Here is a 20,778-nt window from a genome sequence, read left to right as displayed (position 1 = left end):
TGCTGGTGGATGTTGGGCGAGGGCGGGGAGGCCGTCCGGCTGCCGGGTGTGGGCGGGGGCCTGTGGGCCTGCGCGGCACTGCCTAGGTCGTCAGGGTCACGGCACTGCCTAGGTCGTCAGGGTGGCTGTTTTTCCCGCGTGTTCTCTCTACAGTTCTGCCATTCCCCAGGTACCACACTGTTTTTATTATTGCTTCACATTTCAAGAGTTAAGAACTTCAGACCCTAAATTCTCACTAAGCAATATCACCGCTAAAGTCAGCAGTTTTCACCGAGAGTTGCATCTTTGCTGTGGCCAGAGCAGGTTGTGGTTTTTTGCTGTTGTTTTGTTTTGTTTTGTTTTGTTTTTACCATGCCACACAGCTTACAGGATGTTAGTTCCCTGACCAAGGACTGAACCGGGGCCCAGAAGTGAAAGCACCGAGGCGTAACCACTGGACAGAGAAGTCCCTGATGCAGGTGGTTTTTACGTGACATAAATGGAGAGGTCACAGCATGAAAGGAGACCGCGGAGAATCAGGGCAGGAGCACAAGCCTCCGGGCCCCCAGGGGCAGCATGAGGATGCGCTTTTCTGTCTGTACCGGGCAACCCGCCCGTACCTGCAGGCTGCGGAGGGCAGCCTGGGCCTGGTTACTGCCGCCCACAGCTCCAGCCTCACACCTGCACAACACCCTGGGATCCCCAGCTCTTTGTGTGCAGACCACACCTGTCTGGTTAACACACAGAAGCTGCATCTAAACTGGAGAAAGAGACGCCCCCAGGACCGGCTGTTCTGAGGCCAGGACGCAGCAGGGCCAGCCGTGATTGAAGGCCCACGAGAAAACACTTTCTTCAGATAAAGCCAGTTTTGTCTGAGACTCAGCCATAAAGTCACCCGGACTATCATGATAGTTTTGGGCCAGTAAATTTGACAACACAGATAAAATGGACAAATTCCTAGACAAATGTAGCTCACCCAAACTGAGACAGAAGGAAAGAGGAAATCGAAAGGGCTTCCTATCTGGTAAATAAATTGGATTTGTAACAAAATGTAAAAAACCATTCCAGAAAGAACGTGTAGGCACAGATGGCTTCAGCAGTGACATCAAACATCCAAAGAGGAAGTAAGGGCAGTCCTACACACACCCTGGAGAACAGCAGAGGTGGGGCCGCTCCCCAGGTCCTTTCACGTGACCAGCAGAACCCGAGGAGGCCAGCGCAGAAGGAAAACCAACCGGCATCCCTCACGAGCAGAGACACGGGGACTCCGAGCCAAACACCGGCAGATCGAGCCCGGCCACGAGAGAGGCGTGGCTTACCTCGGAAACGCACTTCACTACAGCAGCAGAACGAAGCTGAAGAGCTGTTTGTCCGTCTCAGCACAGGGCACACCGAGGAGCCCACGCAGGGTCATCTCAGGCGGGGCTCCCGTGCCGTGATGAGGGAGAGCATCCGTGCGTGATTAGACAGGCCTGCTGCCTCTTTGTGGTGCTGCTCTCCAACACTGTGTTGAAATCCCAGTGCAATAAGACAGGAAAAAGAAATAAAGGCACAAAGATTCCAAAAAAGGAAGTGAAACATTCACAGATGTAATTATACAAAACCCAGGGAATCTTAAAAAGCAGCTACCAAAGTGAATACATTAATTTAGCAAGGTTGCAGGATACAGTCAATGTGAAAAATGAATGGTCCATCATAGAAGTCATTTGAAAATAAAATTCTGAAAATACTATGGGCCATTGCTTGAAAACTCCAATGCCTCATAATAAATCTGATTAAGGATATAGAAGACGTGTTAAAACTGCAAAACATTGCTGATACGAACGTAAACGACCTACGTAAGCAAACAGGCGTCCCCCACGCACGGGGCAGAAGACTCAGTGTTGTCAAGATGTCTTTTTCACCTGGATGTATATATAAATTCAGAGTGATTTCTATTGACATTTCTAAAGACATGTCAATTCTAAAATTCACATAAAGAGAATCTTGAAAAAGAACAAAGTTGGAGGACTCACACTTCCTGATTCTTAAGGTTAATTTAAACTGAAGTATGAGGTTGATCTAAACTAGAAAAATAGATCTGTGGAGGAGAGGAGAGTCTGGAGAGAGACCCACCTCTGCTGTCAACTGACTTTGAGCCAAGTTACCAAGTCAGGTTAAGGGGAAAGGAAAGTCAATTTTGCAAACAGTGCCGAAATCACTGGGTGTCTGTGTAGAAGGAGAAAATGAGCTGAGGGCCATTTCAGCAAAGAAGAGCAGATGCTCAGTAGGAGGAACCTCCTCTCCAGCAGTCAGTCCCTGCAGTAAAATCTTATTAACGTAATAAAAGAGACACGGGGATGCAACACACCCCTCCCCCCAAGAACAAATCAAGTAGGCATCGCAGCCACTTCCTTGCGGAGCCTGCGGTCTGTCACCCCAGCTCCAGGGAGGCATCCTGGGACCCTGAGGAGCACTGTCCAAGGACTCTGACCTCTGCCCAGCTGCACCCCCTCACAGCAGCCCCCCTCCCCGTCCCTGGTCTCTTACCAGCCACAGCAGGACCGTGGTGCCACAGAACATCACTTTCTTGATACTACATTAGTCCCCCCACACCAAACTGGGTGGGGGGCTCCCAGGCCTGTGGTGGTGGGAGGGGTGACGGCCTCGGGTCCCGGGCCAGCACCAGCTCCCTCGTCAGCGCCCCAGTGTTGCACGTGCCCTGCACCCCGTTCTCCCCTCAGAGTCTGCTCCAGGAACCCCGCTGTTCATCTGTAAGCACAGGCGGCAGCCCTCTGCCTGCTCCTCCCACAAGTGGACACAGCCCATCTGCAGGTGCAGGAAGGGGGCCGGCTCTCCCTGGAGCAGGCCTGCCGGTCGGGGATGTGCCCACAGCTGTGGGCATGCAGGCTGGGATGCCTCAGTTCTGATCGAATCTGGCAGCGCCCTGCATCTCCTCCGGCCGCAGAGCTGACCCATGGGACCCCATGTGCTCTGCGACAGGTGGGGGAGCCCCGTGTCCTGACTCCTGATGGCGCAGCATCTGAGGGCCACAGCTCAGCGCTCAGAACCTGAGTGCACTCGGGCTTGCTCAGGGTCTCAGGACTGAACAGTCCACATCTGAAGGGGCTGCAGCCAATCCAGGGCCACCACGGGCCCCTTGTCTCCAGGACGGCGCAGTGTCTGCTTTCAGAATCCCAGGTGGGGTCAAACAGAAACCTGCCCCTTGAGCTCACCAAGGCAGCACGCGGGTGGGGGTCACTGTGTCAGCCGTGGGGGACCCTCTGGGCTGAAAGTGGAGGGAGGGAGGGAAACTGTGGATAATGCTGGTGGAGGGCTCATCATGCCCCCTCCCCAAACCCCAGAAGCCTGTGAAAACCGCCTTTCTCCCATTTCCAAAAGGAGATTTTCAGAAGCGAGTTCAGGGACCTGTGAGCTTCAGAGAGAAGCCCCTCTGTGTCCCCTGGGCACTGCCCCCGCCCACTGCCCATGAGGTGAGGCCTGGGCCCCCTCAGCTGCCCCAGAATGTTCCCAGGTCCTGGCACTTGCCCTTTCCCCAAGGAGAGCAGGGGCTGAGTGGACAGCTGCAGGTCACTTGGTGTCTTACTGGCCTGTCTGTGCCATTTTTTTGGAATTAATTTTGGGCTGAAAAAGGCTCAAAGAAGGCTTTGTTCCTTTGACACTTACTCTGGAAGAAAAAAAAATCCGTGGAAAATCTGACATCTGCATTGTAGAGAGAAATCAATAGATGGGAGGAATATAATTATCCTCTGCTCCCAGAAGAACGTTTCAGATTTTTAAGTGTCTCATATCAGCTTAGAATTTGAATGACATTTTAATTATTTTGTTTTTTTTTCTTCTCTGCCTGGCGTGAATCTCCAAAGAGTGCCACTCTCGGGTTCCGGGGGGATGTAGGGAGCGGAGCCGTGCTCACGGGGAGCGTTGTGTGAACTGGCACGTTGTCCTCAGGAGCCAGCGGGGCGTTTGGCCAACAGGATGCTGGGGTCTGCAGCGCTGCTTCTATGCAGATGCAGCCGAGTCTAGGGTGTCCATGCTGGGAGCTGTCTCCTCAGCGTGTCCGTGATCTCAGCAAACCCCGTTTCCAGAGCCTCGACCCTGCCCCCTAGAGTGACCTGTCTCGAGAGTCTGCAGACACAGCCAGCAGGTCCTCGGGCGTGGCTCCACCTGACTGCGAGGCTCCCAGGCCCCTGGGGGGGGTTGCCAGACAGCCACCAGTGAGGATGGCGCCCAGGACAGTTGGGTTATTGTGGCCTCCGCGGGACACACATAGGAACTCACTGCTGGGCCGCACAGCACTCACACCTGGCCTGTGAGCTCGGCCAGAACGCAGCCACTTGGCCTCACCGTGGAAGCCGCCAGTGAGGCTGCTGCAGGGCTTCACTGTTTCTCATGTCTGTTCCGGGTGCCACGGCATCCCTGCCTCCCACAGGGGCCCAGGCCAGGAGCTGGCTGTGCCCTCGGCCCATCCTGCGGGCTCCATGTTCCCGACCAGGCTGGAGTGGGGCACATCTCATCTCCTGGGCAGGCATCCCGCCTTGCTGGCCAGCACAGGTCGGGTGACTCACACTGTCCACTCCTGGCTCAGAGCCCTCGACTGTCCCAGAGTCCTTCCCATACAGGCTGCTATCTTCGTGACGCAGTTGTCACCTTCCAGGGCAGCCGTCCATTGAGACAGACAACAGGGCTGAACCTCTGTGTCAAGCAACAGCCTCACTCCTGCCAGGGGACAGATGGCTGCGGACCACGTGGGGGTCAGGTGGAGCTGTGACTCCCAAGGGCCGGTGAACGGGATGAGTGGCGGGCACGGGAGCTGACGGCCCTCGTGGCCGCTGCAGAGCAGCATGCTGGCCACTGCCTGGCGGGGAACTGGCGGGGCTGCTGGGAAGCTCACCCACAGGAGCCCCTCTCTGCAGCGGGTTGCCCGGTGGACTGGGCAGCACAGGAGTCCCTGAGCCCGAGGTCTCCCGCATGCTGTGTTTCCCGTCGCGTCAGCGGCAGGTGGATACTCTCTCCAAGGCCCAGTGGGACATTGTCCCCCCTCCATCCTCCTTGACATTTCTAAGTCAGGCTGTGTTCTCGTGCTTTATGAATTTGCCTTTTCTAAAACCGCACAGTTGCATTACTGTGATGATGCTCAGAGTCTAAAAGCTGGGTCTTAATGAAACACAGGAGGAACTGACGTTGTAAAAAGGAGAGTGTTTCTTCTTCCTGCATTTGCTGTTACTCCTGAGACGCTGAGTGTTTCCTCCAGGAACACGGTTTGCAGTTTCCCTTCTGCATCACCCCTGCATATCTGTCCAGGGGTGGCTCACGGTCCTCTCCATCCTTTCAGGGCCTGATCAAGATCCGAGGGGACCGGTGCTGGCGGGACCTCACCTGCATGGACTTCCACTACGAGGTGAGCAGGGTGGCCAGGGGTGGGTGGCGGCGTGGGCGCAGGCTGAGCCCACCATCCCCTCAGGACGGGCCCTCCAACTCCCTGCTGCTGCTGCTGCTGACCACACTCAGGCTCACGCTGGGGCCTTTCCGTGATTCACCTGAGGGCATCTGGCCTCAGAACAACCTTCTCCTCAGTGGTGTGGGCTCAGCCTCCTTTGCCTGAGCTCCTCAAACCAGCCCTGTCTTTCTCACCCGGTCTGGGCACCACCTGTCAGGCGGGATGTCTTCCTTCCCCAGGGCGGCTTCAGCCTGCTCCCTCCGAGGGGGTGGGAGGTCCCAGCGCCCAGAGTGGGGGCTAGAGGCAGGAGCTGGGGGTCCCAGAGTCGGGGTCCTGACGCCCAGATGGGGGGCTAGAGAGGCAGGAGCTGAGGGTTCCAGAGTCGGGGTCCTGGTGCCCAGAAGGGGGGCTAGAGAGGCAGGAGCTGAGGGTCCCGGCGCCCAGAAGGGGCCTAGAGAGGCAGGAGCTGGGGGTCCCAGAGTCAGGGTCCTGGTGCCCAGAAGGGGCCTAGAGAGGCAGGAGCTGAGGGTCCCAGAGTCGGGGTCCTGGCGCCCAGACGGGGCCTAGAGAGGCAGGAGCTGGGGGTCCCAGAGTCGGGGTCCTGGCGCCCAGAAGGGGCCTAGAGAGGCAGGAGCTGGGGGTCCCAGAGTCAGGGTCCCGGTGCCCAGAAGGGGCCTAGAGAGGCAGGAGCTGGGGGTCCCAGAGTCGGGGTCCTGGCGCCCAGACGGGGCCTAGAGAGGCAGGAGCTGGGGGTCTCAGGCCCCGGCTGCTCTCATGACCAGGACGTCATCAGCAACAAGCAGAAGAGCGTCGTGGCCGCTGGGCTCCTACGAGACCCACACGAGGTCGTCACAGCTCAGTGTTCGGAGGCACAGAAAACGACCCGAGGAGGAAGGGGCTGGAAGAAGGGGGAGACCTGGGAAGCTGGGCATCCGAGTTCCTTTACTGTTCTTGTGACTTCTCTGTGGGCTTCCCTGGTGGCTCAGCGGTAAAGAAGCCGATGGAGGAGATGCAGGTTTAATCCCTGGGTCAGGAAGAGCCCCTGGAAGAGAAAATGGCCATACACTCCAGTATCCTTGCCTGGGAAATCCCATGGACAGAGGAGCCTGGCGGGCCGCAGCCCATGGGGTCACAGAGTTGGACATGACCGAGCAAGGAAACAACTACTTCTCTGTAAGCTGGAAGTCGTGTCCAGCTGAGAAGTTAGCAGGAAGACACTCTCCCGGGGGGTTGGTAGCCCTTCCCCGGGGCGTCGCACTTGGAGCCCCGACCTCCCTGTGTCCAGCGGGACACCGTCCCCTCCAGGGCACCCGGGCCGGTGCACTCCGACCGGCGTCTCCCTGTGCCCAGCGCACACCGGGCGTCTCAGCGCCCACAGCTAACCTGCGAGGAATCACGCCCGCGGCGGGGAGGGAGAGGCTCAGGCCGCAGCCACACCCAGGGCCGGGTGCACAGGCCGCACGGTTGGCAGCTGTAGGAGAGCGCGTCCTTTCGCTGGCTCTAAGCCACGCCCGGGGGAGTCACTACCGCCAGCGCTGTTTATCTCCGGCCCAGCCCTTCCCTCTGCAGTGTGGGGGTCCTGGGTTCAGTCCCTGGGTTGGGAAGGTCCCCTGGAGAAGGGAAAGGCTCCCCACTCCAGTGTTCCGGCCTGGAGAATTCCGTGGACTCTATAGCCCATGGAGTTGCAGAGAGTTGGACCCAACTGAGTGACTGTCGCTCACTTGCTTCCTCTGATGGCGGACAGCAGCCGTGCTGTCTGTGTGCGTGCACGCGTGGGCCGTGCATGTGCACAGGACAGGGCCTCGAAGGCGGAGTGCACAGCAGATCCCGGTGCCCCTGTCGGACCCCCTCTGCACAGACACGGGGAGGCACACTCTGAGGCAGTGGGGCTGTGGGTCCACCGGGTCTGGGGCCGCAGAAGCCTGGTGTCCCGCCCGGCACTGTGCCCTTCACGGACAGCTGGATGTCCACAGCGGCTGCCCCAGCCCCACACGGTGTCGGCACAGCTGGCCGCTCTGTGGACGGCTGCGTGTGCAGGGAGGACAGGGCCCGTCAGCTGGGCCCTGGGCGCCAGCGCCATGGCTGAGTCAACACATGGGCCTTGGGGACCTGCCGCGCCCGCCCACCCCGCACACATGTGGAGGCTATTCCCAGGAACACACACATGGGGCCGGGACCCCGTGCCCCGAGCCTGCATGTCCTCCGAGAGGAACTCCACGTGAGCTCCCACCGCCCCGCCTCCTCCCCGCACCCCGTCCCTTCGCAGGGGGCTCGCCAGCGCCTGAGCGGCTCAGCGCTGTGACCACAGGGGCCCCCCCTGCCTCTGAGCACCTGGTCACCAGGGCCCTCGGGGGTCCCTGAGGGGTCGGCGTCGGAAGTACGGGAAGTCTAGGAGTGCCAACTCGGCCATGTGAGCTGTTGGCGGGGTGCCTCTCCGGCCAGGCTGCCAGGGGGCGCACAGGGTAGGGTGTGGAGGGAGGGTCCCCCAGGGGCCTCCAGGCACAGCTCAGGGCCTCCCTTGCCCACAGACACAACCGGTGCCCAACCCTGTGGCCTACTTCCTGCACCGCTCCCCGTGGTGGTTCCACCGCTTCGAGACCCTCAGCAACCACTTCCTGGAGCTGGTGGTGCCCTTCTTCATCTTCCTCGGACGGCGGATGTGCATCGTCCACGGGGCCCTGCAGGTCCTGTTCCAGGTGAGCAGCCACGCCCACGGAGAACCTGAGCTCCCACATCCCATCTGCCGCGCCTGTGAGGGTGGACCCTCAGGGGCCCCGTTGCCCCGAGGACCGTGCCCCCATCTTCCTGCTCCTCGGCGTGGGGGCCGTGTGCCGAGCTGCCCCAGACGTGAGCTCCGTGGCGCCGGGGCGGGAGGAGACCAACACCAGGTGGGAGCCTGTGGCTTGGTTGGTTGCTTACTATGGCTGCTTCTACCAAGTTCTCTTGTTTCTTGTTTACTAGAAGTTTTGTGTTTTTTGTTTTGGGTATTTTTAGTCATGAGGGGGTGAGGTTTAGCAAAAATGCAGCCACAGTCAGTTGCCTTCCTAGAATGAATCAAACTCAGTTGTGCTGTGTATATGCCAGCACGTTGCTGGGTACACTTGCTGCCGTTTTGTCTGGGTTTTTCACACTGTCAGTGAGGTTCGTCGGTGCTTTTCCGTCCACACTGGTTTCCGTCCACACTGGCCGTGTCTGGCTCTGCTCTGGGTCTCGCTCTCACCCTCGAAGACCAGATGGAACTGTTGCTCCAACATCCCCACTCGGCCCAGGCCGGGGGTGGTGGGCGGAGCGGGATCTGTGTGGCCACTGACAACCTTTTTGGCTGCCAAACATGAAGGGTCTCTGTTTTCTGTAGGCTTTTTAATGGCAAACATTTTCCTTGGAATTTGTCCATTTTATCTGCTTTCAGACGTCCTGGTCAAGGAACAGGCTGTGGTAGTCTCCTATTTTGCAGGCCGGATTTGTGTCCTTTCCTTGGGAGTTGTCACTCATGGTGCTCAGAGCAGATTCTTTTCCAACCAGCCTTGTGCTCTTCCAGTGAAAAGTTCCTGTACTTCAGCAGGTGCATTTATTTCCACAGCTTTGTTTTCTCTTTTCCCTTGTTGAGCTCTCCTCTGAGGTTTTTCTCATTCCGTTACTTTCCCTCTCCTGATTACCAAGTATACTGTTTCTTCAGGCGGGCACATGCTGAATCCCTGTCCTTGCCTCCGTGCTGGTCCTGTGGCTTCAGTATGCCATCACGGTCTCCCCTACCCACCTGCTTTTGCTGCCAGTATTTTAAGCTCTACTTTGCTTTTAGTCAACCGACTTTTTAAGAACAATTTTAGATTTACAGAAAAACTAAGCTAAGAGTACAGACTGGCCCTTGCAGACTGGCGTCTCTACTTAGTGATGTGCAGCTGAGGTTGCTTGTGTCCTTCTGTGGGTAGAGAGCTCATCTCCTGCTGCTGACTGATACTTCCCTGTCTGGATGCACCACAGCTTATTCCGGACTCGGCTCTAGGGCAAAACCCTGGCTGGCCGGTGACCCTTACTCCCAGCAGCCTCTGAGGAGGGACACCCCCAGGAGCCCAGGGGTGCTCCTCCACGTCCCTGCCGTGCACACACTTCAGCTCAGGCAGAGGCTCAAGCACCCTTGAGGTCCGGCAGCATGGACACAGCCTCATGCTGGACAGTCCTCCCCTGGCACAGGATGCCCAACTGCTGGCTCCCCTTTGCCCTACCGATGGAGAACATGGGTCCGGCTCCCGAGGCAACTCGGAGGACCCGCCTGGGGCACAGCCTCTGCGGGAACCTGGTCTGCTCAGCCTGCATGCTCACCAGGGTGACCATGAGTTGCTTTTGAGGCTGTGGGGGCATTAATGAATTGCTGCTTCAGCTGCTTTCACCAGCCTGGGACCACTGGAACCCTCACAGGGCTGTAAACGTGGCAGGGGCCCTCCTGGCATCCCTCAGGCTTCACTGACTAGTTTCTCTCCAGAAATCTGAGCCCAGCTCTGGCAAGTGGTAAGGAAAAGCAAATGGCCATGTCAAAAAAAAAAAATAATTGAAGGAAGCTTGGGTTACTGGTGCAGGTAGAAGGGTTTAGCTACTTGAAAATAGGGTTTGGGAAGGTATTTATGTTGAAGTTTGACCCAGCAGCCTCAAAATGCCTTTGTTGGTTCCCAGTGCATGTGATGTCTCGTGGCATTTTAGGATGAGGACCCTCTAACTGGACTGGCCTGGCTGAGTGTGTCCTGGGCCAGGGTGCTGTCACCTCTACCGTGGGGGCCATGCAGACTTGGGGGCTCAGGGGTAGGTGGCTCCCAGGCCACACGGCTGGATCTCCACCCAACTCTGGGTCTGCTGCCCGGGTGGACAGTGGTAGACGGTGGTGGCACAGGGACACTGGGCAGAGAAGAGCCAGAGCTGGACCTTGAAAGATCACGCCAACTTGTGGCCCTGGACGTCACTCTCAAAGGCCAGCCATGCACTCGCCTTCTGTCCCCCAGGGCCCTGGGAGCCTTGTCCAGGCACGTCCCAGCGTCATCTTCCCCCATCCACATGGTGCCCAGGACAGGCCCAGGCTGCGGCTCTGCTCTGAGGCCTGCTCTGTTGCCCTCCTGGGGCCAGGCCTCAGCTGTCCAGAGTGGAGAGGATGAATGGCCCCCGACTCTGCAAGGCTGCCTCCCGGGCACACGGCCCTCTGCAGGCATGCCACTGGGTGCTGTGGGTTTGCACGTTGCTCTCATCTCCACGCCCGCGACCCCGAGGGTCCCTGGCTCTGTTTGTTTCCGTTTGTTCCCCGGGAAAGGGCTGAGGATGTGAGCACTCGCACCTCCTCCCACGCTCAGTTTGCACAGCTGTTCCGGAAGGTTCTGCGAGTTCTCCAGAGACGGCCTGTTGTCTACTTGGGGAGGCGCACCACCCCCACCTTGGACCCCCACGCTCTGCCAAGGAGAGACCCTGCAGGGCCAGTGGTCAGCTTTTGCTGTGGGCCCAGGGGGACCTCCTGTCCCGACATGAACCAGGCCCTCACCAGGCCCATGGCTCCTGGTCCACACAAAGACACACCTCACATCCCAGACTCCCGTCCCGACCTCCCACCACGTCCAGCTTTTTCTTAACTCCATGACATCAGCCACAGCCCAGGGGACATCACTATAGCTTCGGGCACAGAGAGCGGCCCCCACCAGCCTGAGTGACCTCTCCACAGCTGGGGTAACAGTGTAGCTGCCTGGGGCTTCTGGCCACAGAATGTCACCTACCAGCACCCTCCCCCTCCTTGAGGGGCATCTCCTGGGCCCAAGGCCACACCTCACAGCTCATCTTCCCACTGGCCCCTGGCGCAGGGTCATGTCCAGCGTGTGCTGGACAGGGGTGCCGCGACAGCCTCCTGAGTCCTTGGGGCTCCCCCTGCCGTGTTAGAAATAGGCCTCCATCCCCAAACGCTCTGGTGAACCTCATTCTCTGGGTCAGGCCCCCCAGCTGGGCACAGAGTGGAGTGACAGGGAGGGGTGTCTCTGGGCCCAGGGGACCCACTGAGGCAGGACTGGGGTGGGAAAGCTAGGCACTGCTCAGTGGTCGTCAGGGCCACACATGGACTTAGGCTGCCGAGTCCTCACGCAGCTGGAACTTCGGGGCCTCAGGAACTTGCCAGCCAGGGCGTTCTTGGTTGTGGCCTGTAGACCAGCACCCGGGGCCTTGCCTCGCCCCCCAACAAGAGCCCCTCCTGCCACATCCAGACGGTCATGGACACTCAGGTGGCTGTGCCAAGGAGGGAGCGTCCTCATCTCCTGGGCTCCAGAGCTGGGGAGCCTGAGCCAGTGGCTGGAGGACCGCGCCCAGGGCAGGCTAGCCAGACTCTGGCCGTCATGGGGGCAGCTTATGGCCCTGGCCCTCCTACAGCTGTCAGGAGAAAGGACCGCCCTGGCGCTGGCCCCACACCACTCCTGCAGCTGAGTCTGCAGCCGGGACACCGAGGTCACTGAGCAGAAGGCTGAGGCCGACCAGCAAAGCCTCCTCAGAACACAGAACTCAAAGCCCCAGCCAGCAAGGCCAAGGTGCCGAGTGGACGCACTGACCCAGGCCCCGGAAGGCTGCATGGCCCCAGGCCTGTGGCCCCCACAGCTCTGGCTAGGAGCTCCAGGGCTGCACGGCGATGGCCTCTCTCCAGGGCTCACATTGGCGGGGCAGGGCTTCAAAGATGGAGAAGTCCCCCCTCAGAAAACACGGCCTGAGCTGACTCCAGGGGTCCCAGCCCCACCTGTGCTGAGCTGCCCGACCCCTCCCTAGGGTGCTTCCTTGGTCCCCAACGGCCGCAGTCAGACCAGCCATGTTTGCCATGAGCAGGTGGGAGAGACTGTCGTCCCCCAGGGGTGGCCTGGTGTCTGTCTCTCCAGGAGGGATTGGGTTACAACCAGTGAGACGATGGGGTCCCAGACGAAAGCTGGGGGGGCGTGTGCAGCGTCACTGCTGCTGGAGCCACGCCAGCTGAAGCCTCGCGCCCATGCTGGGCCGTGGCCCTCAGGTCCAGAGGCGCCCAGGGCCCCTCCAATGGCTCTCGTTCCAAATGGAAAATAACTGGCTTGGAACAGAAACGAGGGGAAGAAAGGCCCCCAGGGAACCCTGCTGGGCACGTGGGGTCTTCCCGTCACAACGGCAAGTTCTCCTCACTGTTAAAGCTCCAGCAGCCGCGACCGTGCTGCGCGACTGCCTCATTTAAGCAGCCCGCAGGCTGCCGTGTCCACCCCTGCCTGCTGGGATGCGTGTCCTGCCCGCCCACTTTCCCTTTGTGTCCCGTAGTTTTCTAACATTTCTTAGCAGAGGCTGCTGGCAAGTGACTTCCTTTCAGCCCTCTGGGGTCTCTGCTGGGGAGTCTGGGGGCCCTGAGCCCCACCCCTCTGGCCATGACTCCTCCCCTCTGGCAGCCTCTGTGATCTTTTTCAGTTTTTCAGCCTGTTGATTGTGTGCCTTGGGTGTGGCTTTCTTCGAGTTTATCCTGTTTTGAGATTTCCTAGGCTTCAGTGATCTGTGTGTAGTTCTTTTCACTGAGATGTCCCTTCGTGTTCCTCTGCGCCCCTCCCCTCCCGGGGTTTAGGTCACTCGTTTGCCAGGCTGGTTGGCTGCGTACCCCAGGCCCTGCTCGGGTCCGCTCCTCCCAGTGCCTCACTGCACAGAGCTCCTGTGGTCCTGGCTCAGTCACTGACTCCTCCTTTTACAGCGTCAGTTTTGTCAAAAGCCTATCCAGTGAATTGTTTCATATGTTACTTGTTACTCTCAAGTTACCACCCAGTTCTTTGGCATTTTCATATTTCTCTTACTTAGGACTATCTTAAGCCCCTTAATTTTTGAAAGTAGCTGTTTTCACAGTCTTAGCCACCAGCTTCAGCCCGTTTCTGGCTTCTGACTCTGCCCTGGGCAGGTTTTTTTCTGCCTGTGCCTTCAGGCTACTCAACACTTCCCGTCTGTAACCTCTCGGTCAGTGCTGGATGCCAGTGTTGCGGATTCTCTCCTGACAGCCGCTGATTCCCTTACAAATCGCTTTCTGAACTTCCTGGACACACAGTGTCTCTCCACATGAGTTCCTAGGACTCAGGGGTCTTCCAGACCCAAGTAAGGTCAGTGAGGACACACCCTGGGTGGGTCAAGCCCTTTCCCCGGCCTCACAGAGGAGTCCCCATCCTCCGAGCTCTGTGGCCAAGGGAACCGAGGCGGGACCGCAGCTCTCGGCTCCTGAGCCCCCTGCCATGTGCCCACATGGCAAGCCAGCCCCTCCAGCTCCCGGCATCTCAGACGCTTCGTTTTTCCAAATGCAGTCACTTGTGCGGCCTCTGAGCATAAGGCAGACAGCCCCGAGGGGCAGCCCTGCTTCTTGGGGTGGAGGCGGCAGTGGTGGGGTCTTGGGAAACCCGGCTCAGCAGGGCAGAGGAAGTGTGCGGGGAGCAGGGGCGATGCCGGTGTCCCTGGGCCTCGCTCTCGATCCTCGTCCGTGGTAGGGGTGGCGGGTCCTGACACCGCCAGGCCTCGTGCTCAGCTCGGCTCTCAGGAGAGACCCTGCGTCCTGATCACCCTTCTCCACGTTCCTGCTGCCGCCCACCTCCCTCTCGTTCGTAGAGCTGAGTGGGGACCACTGAGGGGCTCCGAGCTCAGTCGACAGATGTCCTGCCTCCCTGGGCTGCCTTCCTCATTTTTCTTTCCTTTTCTTCTAACTTTTTGACATTTTTCAGGCTAAAGGCTTAACACTGTTTTACTTTTGACTCATCCTCGGAAATGGGAAATGGCCAGAACACGTGTGGGCTGAGGCCTCGCTCCAGTGAACCGTCAGGCACCCTCATCCCAGGCCGCCTCAGGCCCGAGAGCGCCGCTCGCTCTGGCCTGGGAGCCGGCCTGGGCGCTGTCGGCCTTGCTACATCACCTCCCTCAGAGGGCCGCCTGCGCCTGCGCCACATCGCAGACAGCCCCACGCAGTCTCCCAGATCGCGGTCCTCACGGAGCATCGTCCCTTCTGCTCGCCGGTCTGGGCTTCAGCGTGGTGCGTGTACATGCGAGGGTGCAGAGGAACAGACGCTGCTCACTGCTCGGGGTCCTTCAGGCTGGCAGCATCCTGCCTGGGTTTCTCTGGACGCCTCTGGGGTCTCAGGAGCCCAAGTGGCCGGAAGGCAAGGCTATGGCTCAGTGAGGGTGCGGGCTGCACCAGCCACACCCGGGAGGTCCGCCCTTGGGCCACCTGAGGTGAACGTGGGCAGGCGGCTCCAGGAAGCCCCCAGCTCCCCTGCTCCGCAGCGTGACAGGGGCAGTTTGAGTGTGGCAGGAGTGGTGGGGCTGGTGGCTTCTCCCAGAGCTCTGAGCACACGCCACCCGTCCACTGCCCGCGGGGCCCGAGCAGGCACCAGGCTCGAGGGCAGTGTGGCGGTGGATGGGGCCGGTTGTTCCCCGAACCTTCTCAAGGGCTGTGGGACACGAGCAGGGCCCCCAGGGCCAGACCCAGAGGTGTCTTCGTGATGGAGGCTGCGGTGCGCCAGGGGCTTCTCCCCAGCTCTGGCAGCCGTCGCAGCCGAGAACTGGGCAGTAAGCAGAGGGCTCGCCACCCACGTGGCCCCACAGCTGCACCCGGATGGCAGGCCCCCGGGGACCGGCCTGTCCTCACCCTCCATCTCCAGTGCCAGTGGCCTTACTGCACAGCTGAGCCGTGGAGAGAACGGGCCCCACCCGGCTGCCAGCCCACCCGCAAGCACAATGCACTGGCGGGGCTGTCAGGAGGGGCTAAGGGACAGCTCCCCTAAGCCCGTGCTGACACAGAGGAGGGACCCGAGGAGCATCTAAGGACTTGCTGGTCTGGAGACGAGGTCTGCCCAGGGGGAGCTGGGCCCGGGCCACACGATCCCTGCCGCCCCAGTGGTGGTGGAAGGCCTGCCGGCAACTCCAGCCCAGACCCTCAGGATCCTGTGGTCTCAGCAAACCCCAGGGCAAAGCCCCGTCAGCCCTGAGCGGCCCTGCCAGCTCAAGACCAGAGGCCCAGGGACCTCAAGGGGCTGGGCGTGGCTGTGGGAGAGACCACCAGACCAGGGCAGGTGCCGGGGGGCCACTTTGGGCACCAGGGTCAGTTAACATCCTGGACAGTGAAACGCAGAGACTATATTTAGGCTCAGACGCAGGGAAACTAGCCTTCCAGAGTAATGCAGGGAGAGCTCTCCCTGGTGGGCCAGTGGTTCGGACTCCGCTCTTCCACCGCAGGAGCACGGGTTCGATCGCCGGTTGGGGGACTAGGACTCCCCCTCTGCGCAGCGCAGCCAAAAAACCCCAAAGTAATCCAGGGAGAGCTGTGGCTCCGCATCTCACATCACGCTCTGCGAAACCCCGTCATGGTCCATGAAACTGACTGGCAGACACCCAGCTCCCCACTAGACCTGGGTCCGGCTGGCGTCTGAGACCACATGTTCTCCCTGGTCACCAGGATGGAGACGCAGCTTTAACGACAAATCAAGGAGTGCGTATCAGCTGAGCCTCACCTGGCCGCACAGGTCTGGCCTGGGCCTGTGGTCTTACCTCCCCCCTCAACACTCCACTCAGCCCTGACCCATGAGGCAGAGGAGCCCACGGGCAGCAGATACGCACGCAAGCGACCTGGGTGGGCACTCGGCCACTCTGCTACTTGGGTGCTGTCGGCTGGTCCGGGTCTGACTGCTCTGCAGAAATGGGACCATCTGGTTGGACAGCGACCTTGATGAAGTCCCCCTCACTCCTGTCATCACCAGGGCGACCGCGCCGTGGTCACCGCGGGTCTGCTGTCGCTGAGAGTCTCTTGCCACTGAGGGTCTGTCTCCTTGCCGGTGCTACGGATCCCCATTTCCTTCTGCTTTGCTGACCTGCAGCTCCTGGTGTCGTTTCCCCTTTTCTGAGATGGTGTTTGAGGCGGTGTCTCCCTGTAGACACCCCTGCGTGGACCGCCCACAGCTGAGACCCCTGTCATCCCAGAGCCCTTGCTTCCTTGCGGGTCTGAGCCCCACCACCCCCAGGGGCAGAGCCTGGGCCAAAGAAGAGCCAGTGTGACCCTTATCTCACACCTTCCCCAAAAAGCTAATTTGAAATAGATCCGAGACCTAAACATAATAGCCAGGCCTGGAAAGCTTTTAGAGCTTTGTATCTCTGAATGAAGAAAAGATTTCTTAGATGGGATGCAAAAAGCAAAATTGTAAAGTTTTTTAAAAATGTAACTTGGACTTCCTGAAAGTGGAAAATGTCACCTCTTTGAAAACCATATAATGAAAAGGCTGCAGCTGGCAGTCTGCGTGCTGACAGGACAGGCTCCGCCAGGACCTGCACTCGGCGAGGCGCTGGGGTGTCCGGGTACAACCCTCACCCTCCCTGGCCTCCAGCCAGCCCCCTGCTGAGTCACCTGGAGCCTCCTCCCCTGTGTCTGTCGCTCCTGTAGGGAACCAGAGGCTCTGTGCGCAGTTGGCCTGGGGCCCTGTGCTCAGAGGTGCCTACTGGGCACACGGGCAGGCATGACCCTGCAGCCAACTCCTCCCCCCTCCCGGCCACACCCTCGACAGCCAGGTCTGCACTAAGTAGAACGTGCCACTTTCAGTCTCCAGAACAGCTGACAGACATGCGGTCACCAGAAGGGACCCTGTGGAGCTGCTGGCTGGGAGGCAGCCCCGGGACGCCGGCGGCGACACCGGTGGACAGACCAGGGAGCGGAAGCCCCTTCTGCCCCGCACGTGGGGGACCTTAGTTCTGACACATTGTCTGGTCAGTGCCAAGCCCAGGGGACTGAGTACCTGTGGGCTTCCTGGACCCTGGTCATCCAGGCTCACAGGGACGACACTCACTGGGTCCAGCCAGGCCCATGGAGGCTTCTCAAGAGGGGCAGTGCCCTGACTCTCGGGCAGCCACCCGGCAGAGAACACTGGGAGGGTCACGAAGACAGGGTCCGGCTAAGTTGCATCCAGGTACAGGCCGACCTCACAGGCCCCCTGTCCCGGGGAAGGCTGGGCCCAGGGCCGGCCTCGTGCCGGTCACTCGGTGGTGAAAGCAGGGCCGGCGCAGGTGCCAGCGCACTCCCCAGTCCTGGCCCGGGAGCAGCAGGAGCCCTTCCAGACCCCACCCCCGCGAGGGGCGCGCCGCAGGGCCCCGGGGCTGGCTGGCGAGGGGGCCACGCTGGGCCTGCCGCTCACCGGTCATAGTGACGCTGCCACAGACACAGACTCGTCCTTTCCCGGCTGTGAAGCTGAGAACCCCAGCAGCCTCCGCGCGGGGGAAAGGCCAGACTCGGGGTCGGCAGGAGGGTTCTCACCAGAGGCGCAGGGCAGAGCCCACCTCTGAGGTCGTTTGGGACATGGGCATCCCTGGGCCAGTCTGAGGGAGGCAGGGTAAGCGGCCTGGGTGGGGTCGGGGGCCGGGCCCCTGGGATCAGCACAGGCTTCAGGAAGAGCGCGACCCCGGCCCGTCCGTCACCACAGCTCGTGAGGTGCAGCGGCTGGAGCCTGTCTCCCCGCAGGTGGTCCTCATCATCAGCGGGAACCTGAGCTTCCTGAACTGGCTGACCATCGTGCCCAGCCTCGCCTGCTTCGATGACGCCACCCTGGGCGGCCTCTTTCCCTCGGGGCCTGGCCGCCTCAAGGACCAAGTCCTGAAGATTCAGGAGGAGGAGGCCCGAGGGCCTGGGGCCCTGAGGACACGCGGTAGGTGACACTGGAAGGCGGGTGTGGCTGGGGAGCCTAGGTGGTCTCCGTGTCTGGTGCCAGTCAACCCCTGAGGCTATGGCACCCAGCCCCGTGCCCACCCCAGTGGCCTGGGGGACAGAGCAGTGTCTCCACTCCTGGGCAGGGTCACTTTCGCCTGTGTGGTATAGATGGTATGCCCTGGTCCCCGGCACCGTGACCTCAGATGCTCCAGCCCAGGTCTTGGGACAGCTTGGGGGCTGGAGGGGGGCTGAGAGGAATAGCCGTGTTTCCACATCAGCCTGGAAGGGATCCTAGGCTCAGGGGAAAGGCAGCTGCATGTGGTGGGAGCCCTTCCCGGACTCCCCGAGGGACCAGCTGTACCTCTCCTGGTCTCCATGGGCCCAAGGGGCCGCAGCCCACCCACTGTGCCCCCTCCCAGCAGGCCGCGTGGCACGGGGCATGGTCAACCTGGCACTGGGCGTTCTGGTGGCCTGGCTCAGCATCCCTGTGGTCCTCAACTTGCTGAGCCCCCGGCAGGTCATGAACAGCTCCTTCAACCCCCTCCGGATCGTCAACACATATGGGGCCTTCGGCAGGTACCTCAGGGCCACTGAGACCCCAGGGGAGACGCACATATGCGGCCAGCCCCTGCCTGCACCCCCAGCCTTACTGTGGCCTGCTCAGGCCGGGGCTCCGGGTGGGAAAGCTCAGCCCTGACTCAGCCCCTCCCCGTCCCCGCCAGCATCACCAGGGAGCGCACGGAGGTCATCCTGCAAGGCACGGCCAGCGCCAACGCCAGCGCGCCCGATGCCACCTGGGAGGACTACGAGTTCAAGTGCAAGCCTGGGGACCTGAGGCGGCGCCCCTGCCTCATCTCGCCATACCACCACCGCCTGGACTGGCTTATGTGGTTCGCGGCTTTCCAGGTAAAGCCCTTGGTGGGGAGGCCCCGCAGACACAGGATGAGGCAAGGGAGTCCATGCTGGGGCGTGGCCCACAGGAACCTGCCAGGGTCCCCCCAAGGCTCTCTGGGTGCCCAGGGCCGGGCCTCCCTGACAGCTTCTCAGAGTGCTTCCCCCAGAGCAGACAAGGCAGGCATGGCTAGCAGCAGGGCAGCCAGCATCCACAGGGCCTTCGCTCAGACCCGAGCAAACCAGCAGGACTGTGACCCCCGCCCAGGACAACAGCTTCCGGGAGGCTCAGTCACGTGTCTGAGACCCCTGGTCCTGCCAATGATGAAGCTAGGCCTGGCCCCGCTCCACCCAGGTCCCCGAGGACAGGATGAGGGGGGGAGGCGCCCAGGAGAGCAAGCAGGCGGCAAGAACAGGAAGGGCCAACACCGCGGGGTACAGGCCCCCAGGAAAGCCCCACCCAGGAGAGCTGACCACCACGCGTGCTGAGTCAGGGCTCCCAGGCCAGCAGCCTGAAGGCTGTCAGCCATCAGGAGGGAGGGGCGGGGTGCACACACGCTGGGGCTCTCGGCTGTCTGCACCCTGAGTGCCCCGTCCTCTCCTCACCCCCAGACCTACGAGCACAACGAGTGGGTCATCCACCTGGCGGGCAAGCTCCTGGCCAACGACGCGCAGGCCCTGTCCCTGCTGGCCCGCAACCCCTTTGAGGGCCGGGACCCCCCCAGGTGAGACGCCCCTGCCAGACAGGCCCCCGCTGCAGCCTCGGCTGCCCCTCAGGGCTTCTCCCCTAAATGCAGAGCTCTGCCCTGGGGGCCAGCCCGGCCCAGAACCAGGCCTGAACACAACAGTCCCGAGGCCCCACGCAGCCACTGAGGACCGCGGACTCCGTCTGCGGGCCCTGAGGCTTGGCCCTTCTGCTCCCGAGCCCCCCTGCCCACCATCACAGGCTGGGCCTCTGGCTGCTCCTGGCACAGCCCAGCTCTGCACCCAGGGCTGCCCAGGGCCCGAGGCTGCCCGCTGCCCTCGCCTTGCAGGTGGGTCCGAGGAGAGCACTACAGGTACAAGTTCAGCCGCCCCGGAGGCAGGCACGCGGCCGAGGGCAAGTGGTGGATCCGCAGGCGGCTGGGCCCCTACTTCCCGCCACTCAGCCGCCAGGACCTGAGGGGCTACTTCACGTCCCGGGAGTGGCCGTACCCGGAACCCGAGTAGAGGCGGGCAGGGCTCACGGCAGGAAATAAAGCAGGAAGACAGCGGCTGGCTGCTCTGAGTGAGGGGTCTCCGTCCACAAGGACATGCAGGAAGCAGGGCTGGAGAGGAGGGGCTGCTGGCCCGGGTGGGGTCCACGCCTCCTCGTCTGCCTGGGCCCCACGTCGCTGCTCACCAGGGGGTCCTGAGGCGCCCGCCCTGGCCACGCTCCCGGTCAGCAGGCCCCGGACACTGGCGTCCCAGTGCTGCCCGCACGGCCTCTGCCCCCAGCCGTGCCCGCAGCACCCACTCTGGGTCCTTGGCACTGCCGGGCTGGTCCTCAGCCCAGCGTGCCGTGTGCCAGTGTGGCTGGGAGAGAACCTCACCTCTCCTCTCTCCTCCCGAGTGGGTCCCCACTGCACGCAGGAGGTGCCTGGGTGGGAGAAGCCGGGCCTCCCCTCAGAGCCCACACACCCCTGCACCCACTCTCCCCTGCAGTGACCAACGCCCAGGGGTGTGGACAGGGCCTCTGTCCTCCTTGGGTGGGCTACCCCCACCAACCCTGATCAAGGTCCTCTCCCTACATGTGACCACGCTCCCCATCTCACGCTGGAGCCTC

General features: G+C 61.1%; 1 protein-coding gene across 5 annotated transcripts in view; it reads left to right on the top strand.

Annotated features, from left to right (window-relative positions):
- The window catches only part of LMF1 (lipase maturation factor 1), a 51,682-nt gene extending 31,455 nt beyond the window's left edge, over window positions 1–20,227 (top strand). For 4 of the 5 annotated variants that reach the window (XM_069570454.1, XM_069570451.1, XM_069570453.1 and 1 more), the window contains 7 exons: window positions 5,312–5,377; window positions 7,945–8,112; window positions 17,898–18,081; window positions 18,503–18,659; window positions 18,806–18,989; window positions 19,587–19,699; window positions 20,009–20,227. In XM_069570454.1, the coding sequence (XP_069426555.1) occupies window positions 5,312–5,377; window positions 7,945–8,112; window positions 17,898–18,081; window positions 18,503–18,659; window positions 18,806–18,989; window positions 19,587–19,699; window positions 20,009–20,183 (1,047 nt within the window). In that variant the 3' untranslated portion in view covers window positions 20,184–20,227. The remainder of the gene's footprint in view (window positions 1–5,311; window positions 5,378–7,944; window positions 8,113–17,897; window positions 18,082–18,502; window positions 18,660–18,805; window positions 18,990–19,586; window positions 19,700–20,008) is intronic. The other variant, XM_069570452.1, reaches the window with a different exon arrangement.
- The last annotated feature ends 551 nt before the right edge of the window (window positions 20,228–20,778 follow it).

The sequence above is a fragment of the Ovis canadensis genome, chromosome 24 (assembly GCF_042477335.2).
Source record: "Ovis canadensis isolate MfBH-ARS-UI-01 breed Bighorn chromosome 24, ARS-UI_OviCan_v2, whole genome shotgun sequence".
NCBI classification, from domain to species: Eukaryota; Metazoa; Chordata; class Mammalia; order Artiodactyla; family Bovidae; genus Ovis; species Ovis canadensis.
The sequence above is the reverse complement of the archived record's forward strand: the minus strand, read 5'-3'. Positions and strand labels throughout refer to the sequence as shown.